General features: G+C 40.3%; 1 protein-coding gene across 3 annotated transcripts in view; it reads right to left on the reverse strand.

The window, feature by feature from the left end:
- Nucleotides 1-6,097, reverse strand: part of ZMAT3 (zinc finger matrin-type 3) — a 33,359-nt gene extending 27,262 nt beyond the window's left edge. For 2 of the 3 annotated variants that reach the window (XM_016158908.2, XM_016158670.2), the window contains exons 1-2: nt 5,871-6,097; nt 2,099-2,424 (exon numbers count right to left, since the gene is read on the reverse strand). In XM_016158908.2, coding sequence (XP_016014394.1) covers nt 2,099-2,368 — 270 coding nt within the window. In that variant the 5' untranslated portion in view covers nt 2,369-2,424; nt 5,871-6,097. Of the gene's footprint in view, nt 1-2,098; nt 2,425-5,608; nt 5,842-5,870 lie in introns of those variants that run through there. The other variant, XM_016158746.2, reaches the window with a different exon arrangement.
- Between the last annotated feature and the right edge of the window lie 3,077 nt (nt 6,098-9,174).

Here is a 9,174-nt window from a genome sequence, read left to right on the forward strand (position 1 = left end):
CTCTTAGAAGTATGCTATTATTACACTCAAGCTTTTCATTTTCTATTATGTTTTACTTTCTTAATACCACTTGCTACTTTTTTACTCTATCTTTATCCTAGTTCTTACTGCTTAAATTGTCCCCTATGACAGTCTGTTCCTTCTCCTCCAACCTTTACACTTAATAATCCTGATTATTGAGAAATTTACCAAAATTTTATTTCCCTTTTCTTATATTTTCTAATTTATATATTCACTGTGTATAACTAACAGAGCTGAAATTAAGTGTAATTACTAATCTTGTCGACTAAAAAATTCAGAGTACATATGTACAACATAGGGTAAAAAATCTAAATAAATGTTGATTCTGTTTCTTATCTACCTTAAGGCTTGTACTCCAATGACTCTGCTCAAACGGTATTTTTTTCCTATGCATAACCAGAAGTATCCATCACTGTCTATAGAGACACATATGATATCAGGAGGAAAAGAAAAAGGCAGGTGGTATAGGTGTAATCCACGCACACATGTGAAAATTACACAATGCCCAAGAGTCTTCCCTCATAAAAGTAGACAATTCTTCTTTAAAAGGCACACAAGTAGGTTTGCTCCCAAGTTAATGATTTATTAGGGGCAATATATGGCTAAAAATCAAAACTTTAAAACCCAAGTTTGATATTTCAGTGAGTCTTAGGCTATAAAACTAAACATTCCACAGGAATAAATAAAGAGGAAAGGTAGCACAAAGTTTTGGGTTTGAGGTGGATCATCCTAACAGACTCCCCTCAAATGGTAAAACTGGCTTAGGAAGACCCTGTATCAAACCACTGTGGTAGGAAGCGGTAGAGGGAATGAGAGTGGGAGTTGGGGAATATGTAATAACAAAACCAGTAGATAACATGGCACAATGATGACATGTGGCAAGATCAGAGCGATCTAAGTAACTCAACCCTTTGCACCTGAAGGCAAAACAAACCCAAACAAAAGGAACTCCAGGGAAGCAATATCTTTTCTTAAATCCCAGAGAAAACAATACATCATCAAAATACTTCAGGTATATAGTTATGAAGTCTTTAGGATCAAAACATAACAAACAAACAAAAAAAAGATAAAAGATAAGAAAACTTACTCCCAGAGTAAGTAAAAAGTCGAAGCTGGAGAAAGTTATAGTGGCATGATAGAAGAAATAACTGTGTAGTCATCTTCCTATCATACTGACTTATTACTGCAGATATTCCTGGGGAGAATAACCAGTCAAATCAATGATGACCCAGAAGACACCCTTTTACTTGGTGGTATTTGGCCTTGATTGCTTCTCAGGTCTCTTTTCTCCAAAAAAAAAATGAAATGCTATTTTAAACAGACAATACTCTAGAATAAAAAGAAATACTGTACTCTCTTCCTAGCCAAAATTGAATTTTCTGTTTGTTCTAATGTAGGAATACTCTTTAAAATCATCTTTTCCACTAGCTATTCTACATAGAGGTGAAAGCTTTAAATCTTAGAAATAATTATCAGTTCATACTAACAGACTAAAAGAAATCAGTGTATACCTCTTATAAGTGAAAGGTAAGGCTCAATACTCCAATGTCATTTTATCCTCAAACAGAAAGATATGTGTTGTCCTTAACGGTGACAGGATATTTAAGAAGAGTCAGAAGTTAAAAAAAGAAAAGCGTAAGATTCATAGACAGAGATTACCTTAAACTGATGCAAACTATATTAGCTGGAAGAGAATATTTATAAAACTAATTCTTCTAAGCAATCTTGACCTTGAACTGAGTTTAGTACATCATGCTCTAAATACCTGTTCTCCTTAGGATCACAGGTTTGTACATCAACACAGATAATGACAGGTAAGCTATCAAATGCCATACAGCTAACTATATAGAAGGTTAAGATCACATTCTATAAAAAAAAAAAAAAAAAAAAAAAAAAAAAGGATGCTTTCTTCTAAAGTAGGAACACTAAGCTTTTAGTCAAACTCATACTTCGTTGTTCACTAAGACACCTTGATTACTCCAGGCACAATCAGTCATGTCTGGAGAGACAACTCCAAAAAGGGCAAAGTCCTAAAACGTTCTCCCACTAAATGCCTGATTTTCTTTTCTTTCCTTACCTGATAATGAGCCTGGGCTTGCTGTGCTGAGTTCAAGGTGACATTACAGAGTTTGCAGTACAGGGGCTTACATAGCTCCTCCAGGGCAGAGTCTTGCTCCCCTGCCTTAGGTAACTCTTCTTCTCCTGCCAGAGGTAAGGAAGCCTCCTGCCCAAAAGGCTTCTGGGGCGGATGCTGCAAGGTTCCTGTAGACCTGGTGGTCACTGACATAGGAGGAGAGGATGAGGGCCGCTTAGGCAGAGAAAGCCCGGCGTGTTGCAAGAGGATCATTGGGTACGAAAGCCTTGGACATAATCCAATGGGCGAGCAGAAGTCAGGTCTTCAATCTGAATCAACAGCAAAAATATACTCACTTAAAAATATGTCCTCGGCTATATAACATGTAAATGATCACACCACCTAACCCCTTCCTCTACTTCTCCAAACAATCTTTAGTCCTTTTTTTCTTTTTGCCTCATCCAGCAGACTTCCCCTATCTGATAATCCACACTGACATAACGCTCTTCCACTGAGAGCTGCTTTACAGCTTATAATGCTTAGCACAACTCCAACCACAGTCCCTCCAGCCCATGAACACTAATAGTACTGCATCCATGACTAATTAAATCTAAAAGTCACATGGCCAAAATGGACATCAAAGGTCACCTAGTCCAGACCCCTTCCCTCAGGCACTCTTACATTTAAACACTCTTGATAATCATGCATTGGCAAAATTCAACCAGCTAAGAACCTTAGTAAATGTCTCCTTTCCATCCAAACTAGTCTTTCCATCCAAATGACATCAAAAAGAATGAAATAAAATGTGTCACTTCTCAGAATCCTTAAAGCACTTTCTATCTAAAACACCAAGGAACTCTAGGAATAACTCAGAGTTACCCTGTGACAAAAATTTTTTTAAAAGTGCACCTTCTGATCAATGAGTAACACTTAAATAGTTGAGCCAATGACTCCTCACAGCAGAGTCATTCAAGCAAATAGCCTGTACTCCATGCAGCCACAGATGTGCTCTGTTTAGAATATAGTGTTTTGTTTTGCTTTCATTTTTTAAATTGAATTAGTCATCAACATCTAAAAATCAAGATATTCGTGGCTTCTCTTGATCAAAGGATGATCTTCACACTTGGCACATGGTACATGGGCAAGAATTAGCTAGGTAGTGTTTAAGGGTAGTGTCCCTGAGAGCCAAGCCCGATTTCTCCAGGCCACCTCAGTCCCCACTCAGCCTGCTGCCTGTATTCGTGTTACTTCCCTGCTCTCTGTAGGCCCTTGAGTTTAGGATCTCATCTCCTATAGCCTTAGACTATATTCATGGGTCCCCTATAAAATCAGATTTCCTCTCCAAGGGTAAATTACCTATACAAAATAATGTAGTACATAAATGTCCAATGAGGGAATAGCTCACACTACCACAGCCCCAATATAATTCCAGTTCCTGTCTTTCAGCTCTTTCCTTTTCCTTTCTTATTAAATGGATAGTCTCAATTGTGTTTCCCTCAGAAAAGACCCAATATAGTCCAATCCCTATTCAATTTTATCCATGATTTCTCCTGCCTCCTGCCCAGATGGCATCTTCTAACCCCAAGTATCTCAAAACAAACCACAGGACACACTTTGAGTTACCATGATTCTAATTAATCCAAGTTAAAATCTGTATTTCAAAATCCAATATTCCTTCCACTCTCTCAATACTATTTAAAACCTCTTTTCTTGGTCAAGAGAATACGGCTATTTAAAGCTGCTGAAATTTGTCATCTGAAATATGTGCACAGATTGACTAAAATTAACCAAGCAAATTTTGAAAAGTTATAAGTCTCTTTTATCACATTTAGTAAGTACACACACTTGGAAATTAGAATCAAGTAACAACTTTTATACTAAATTCAGGATTTGGGGGAAACAGAGGATATCAATGCAACAGGGAAATAATGTACACAAGAGCAAAGTACAGAATTATTAATCAGAGTATTTAACAATACTTCATATTAATCATAACATTTAGAAAAACAATAATATTTTATTCTTAAGGAGAAGTTTGCTGTCCATATCGCTGGGAACAGAAAAAGAAGCAATACAGATTTAGAACATTTGAAAAGTCAAGTTTTCTGTAATCGTATTATTTCTCTCAATTAAATCAAGCATAGACATTCGGAAAGCAAAGACAGATCCATGGACATTTTTAGAAGGAAAACTAAAAAGACAAAGACCACTTTTTTTCAAAAAGTTTAACTACTGAATTATAATTATTCATAATATTGAAATACTACACATTCTACCTGTACAGAGACACACTGATACCAAATTGACATAAACAAGTTGCCAGAAATAAGCTGTTCAGAAGTAAAATGGTAGAGGAGGGTGCCAAAACATCTAGATAAAGGAAATCATCAATATAAACAAAATCTAATGCTATCAACTCTTTAGACATGTCTGGACTTGTTTTATGAAAGCTCACTCCCACTTCAGGAAATTCTACCGTGACTCCCAGTGTTGCTTACAGATTTCCATCAAAGGCCTTTCATTCACAAGAAGCCCTCTTCCAGAGGTGATAAAATCCCCCAAATTGAAGAAAAAAATTCTCACCAGGTACAGACTTACCTATTATTGCATTTATCTTTATAATTTTTAAAGTATAGCTAAACATTCCAAAATTCTTATAATATTCAACAACCAAAATGTCGATCCCAAAAAGAATGCATGACAATTAGATCAGGTATTAGTATGCTTGCAAACAAAAGTTAACATAAAATATAAATCTAAAAGAAACAAACCCAAACCTTCAGTGAAAGCATGAATAGTGGAATATAAAGAGACCAAAGCATATGTGACTCAGATCCATTTCACTATTGCGTTAGATTAAAAGAAACTAACTTGACAGCTGATGTAAATATTCTTCAGGTCATAAAAAAACAATCTATTTGATGCTTCAAGTGGCATAAATGAAGGATTTATGGTGACTAATGTCCCAGTTTGGAAAGGTCTGAAGGGACAATAAAGAAAAATCAAAGCTTCATGGTGTACCCTGTTTAAAGAAAAATAATGATCATAGCATAGTTTTCATGGTTGGACTGGGGCCTACCCTTCAAATACTGTGTTTAAGACAATCACTTTCTCATCTGGAGAAATCTACAAAAAGAACAGTGTAAAGGAAAAGGTTGCTGGCACCCCAGCAAACTAGGTAAGTCTGTAATTGGAAATTCTGGAAATGAGGGAAAGACGGTAAGCATTAGTCAGAAGCCATCAGAACGCAGCCAGAAGGCATGAGAGAAAAATAGAAAAATAATCAGCCGAGGTAAGGTATATCACATAAGGAAGACTCAAAAGAACGCCGGAATCTGGGGAAGACGAGGCCTGGCTAAACTGGCGAATGTTTTCCAGTCTCAACGGTGCCTAACCCTGGGGCACCGTTTACATATTGAATCAAAGCTACATATACTTCGGCATCGCCCAAATATACCCTACATTCCTAAAATGTGCATGCATACATACACACAAGCGCGCGCACACACGCACCTCAATCCCAAGGATGCCATCACGAAAGATGGAATCCCGTCTCCCAGGAGAGGGGGGCGGCCAGAGCGAGGGCCAACGCAGCTGCCCGCCTAGATGATCCAATGGAGCACGTGAAAGGCTTAAAAACAATCAGATAAATAAAAGCAGCGCAAGCCTGTCACGTGAAGAGCAGGTGGAAAGATCGCAGAGGAAAGGAACCGCTAGTCCCCGCAGGTCCTAGCTCGTCCTCAATGCCCCGAGACTCCAGATCGCCCGCACTTACCGGAACCCCCGGGACGCACCGGGGATCTGGGAGCCGCGTCCGCCCGGGACGCCCGCCGCCGTCTGCCCTGCGCGCCGGCTCGGCCCGGCTCAACCCCGCCTTCCTCGGTGCAACTTTCTCAGTTGGCCCCAGCCGAGCCCTCTCTGCAGCTGAAGACTGACTCAAAAGTCAGTCCAACCCGACCCACAGGGAAACAGCTGCAGGAAGTGACTGCGGAACCAGGAGGTGGCGGAGGAGGAGACTGAAGGCGCCTGCCCGGCGTCGCCACTGCGCATGTGCTTGGCGGAGCTGTCTCTGCGGCGCAGCAGCGGCGCCGGCAGCCGCGGTTCCAGAGGCTCCAGCATCCCTGGCGTGCCGGGTGCCGGGTGGACAGGTACTGACACTGCGAGCTCAGCGGCGCTGGGCGGGAATGGGGGACAAAGGCGCAAGTCAAAAGGAGAATGCACCACCGCTGACGCCAGCGGACAGGTCCTGAGAGCTGTTCATCATATACCCTGGAAAGTTGATTCAGAGCAGAAGCCTGGCCAGAGCTATTCCAACTTTTATCGACTGTCATTGAGATCCAAAGCCGTTTCATTCCAGCTGCGCCCTCAGTCTGCTGTTTGTCGGCTAAGGTTGCTGAGTGGCGCTCCCAAAATGTCCAGGATCCTTTAAACTGCACTTTTCCCCAGGATGGAGGAACCAGAGTGTGGCTACCTGCTTAGTGGTCTCAAATCGCGCGCGCGCACGCACGCACACACACATACACCCCTTGCCCTATCCCCTACACTCACATGGGAAAGACATAGAGAAGACTTTTTCCTGACTCCTGGAGCTTCACCTGCCAGACAGGAAAAACCTGAAAGAGATTGGCCAACGCTAGAATGTCACATCCTCTTATAGTCAACTTTAACACCTTCAGGGTTGACACTGAGAGATAAGCTGAGGAAATTCTAGCTCTAAAATTCTATTAATTTGTAAATTCTCCCATAGGAAAATTTTCAGGGAGGGGGTATTATAGTAAAATATAAATGTTTATCATTTTTCACCATTTTAAGTGTCTGGTTCAGTGTCATTAAGTACATTTACATTGTTTATGTGTTTATTTTTTAATCATTAGTTAAAATGTCAAGGAGATCTAAGTATATAGCAAGATGTGCCCTAGTAGTGGGCAAACTACTGCAGGAAATTAAAGCTGTTTCTTTGGCTGAAAAACACCATCCAATGCCACTACTAAAAAAACAGGTAGGCTGTTTTCCAGAAATGACTTCATAAATACAATGATTGTTTAGCAACCACACACACACAGCTAGTGCGCACAGGCCATTTGGGGAACATAAAAGGTTGTGCCTGGGTTGAAAACAGAATTTATCCGAATTGATTCTCCTGTTTATGTATACATACTTTAAGCATTAAAATTCTAAATGGCTACATTATTTTTAAAATAAATGCTGCTAAAATCCACTCTCCAGCCCTTTTACTGCATGTACTTTAGCCACTTCACAATCAACACTGTTTAGCTAGGACTACAACAGGGCCCTGGCTTACCTTTCCAATCTAACCTCCCATCAGTTTCCTAAACACTGAACAAAACAGAATCACTCACATTTAACTATTGGGCCCTCCTTATCCATGCCACTCTCTTTCCTGCCTCTGTGATTTAGATCAATCTACAGCTTGAGTGCAAAATGCTCTGGCCCCCAACCCTGCATTTCCAAATGCTACCTATCCTTTTAGACCTCTTTTCTGATGAGCTTCCATAGCACTTTCTTTGCACACCTTGCTAACATGTCTATTATTTATTGCCTCATATTATACTTACTTAAAGAGATTACTCATCTGCCCTATAAACTCTTTGAGTGCAGGAAGGATACATGTATTAGAGTTTTCAAATTTTTATTTTACTGTTTTATGCCATTTTGTATGTCAGGGTAAAATCTGAAATATTAACTGAGTTACCCCACCCTATAGCTCTGCACACACAGATTTCCATGTTCTCTATACCTAGTCATATACTTTTCTCAGACAATGAGTGCATTTCCTTCCCTGACTCAAGGAGTATTAAGAAGGCAGTTCTCAGAGGTTTGCTTAATAGACATTTGAACCTCATGGCAGTGACAATAGTCTCATAAATCGGAGGTTTTGTGTTGAAATAGCTGTACTTCATGAGTTTCAGCAAGAAAAAATAAATTAGACCACAAACAATGAATTGGTCATTTTGCTGTAAAAGCAAACAACCACAAAGTCTCAATGTCTTATGGCCACATCGATTTATTTCTTGTTTATATTACATGCTGCGGGGCTCCCTGGGTCTTGTTCCAGGTCCCAAGCTGAAGAATCAACCCCTATGTGGGAGGTAGCAATTCTCATGGCAAATGGGAAAAGCCAGAGAGCTGGGGGAAACATGTGAGACCTCTTAAAGCTGCTTCCCTAATATGTCACGACACATCCATTCAAATTCCATTGGCCAAAGCCTTTCATGTGGTCAAACCCCAAGTCAATGGAGAAGTCAACTGCTTCCGTAGCCAAATTACATGGCAGTGGGCATGGATTATAATCATCTTACAAGAGGGTGGTGGGGTGGCTAATCGTAAACAATAATGTAATCTGCCACGAACACAGGGGAACAAATTTTCTCACCCAAGAGGTATTGGTGTATATCCCCAAGAAGTTTATACCTCACCCCCTATCCCCAGTCCCAAGGATTAGCTTGAAAGAAGCTATGGAGATAGAAACAATAGACCCCCCAGATGTGTTTTAAGATATCTGAGCTCTATTCCTGGGGTGGGTGGGGGGAAGCAGAAAAGCAACCAAGGTCCCGGGGTTGCTCTTTAATAAGCCAACAGACAGCAGCATGTTAGCATGAAGTATTTGGGCATGAAGAACCAGAGGAATATGCCCAAACTTATTCCTGATTTAGTAGTTATGGCATTAAAAACCATTCAAAGGGGCTGAGAGAAGACTGTAGGGCAAAGGAGAGCCTAGAGGTCAGAATAACAAAGGACAGAGTTAAGTGCATAGATAAGTGATCCAAAAGTAATGGAAAAGTAGACATCAACTATTGAGGCCAAAGCCAAGAGTATTGCATCTGAGAACCAGATCTCTCTCCCTGCCATCTACTCCCCACAGCTTACCCTACCTGCCCCCCACCCCAAAGAATTTAGAGGCTACCCTCAGAAGAACAAGAGAGAGTCATATCATAATAAAGTGATCTGGGGGCAGGAAATATTTGTGGGTAACAAATGCATGTGAAATTGGCTAAATTAAGTTTTCTGTCCTTAGGAAAAACAAGATCTCAACACTAAGACTAATTTTAATTATTTTT

Source organism: Rousettus aegyptiacus, unplaced genomic scaffold (genome assembly GCF_014176215.1).
Source record: "Rousettus aegyptiacus isolate mRouAeg1 unplaced genomic scaffold, mRouAeg1.p scaffold_m13_p_4, whole genome shotgun sequence".
NCBI classification, from domain to species: domain Eukaryota; kingdom Metazoa; phylum Chordata; class Mammalia; order Chiroptera; family Pteropodidae; genus Rousettus; species Rousettus aegyptiacus.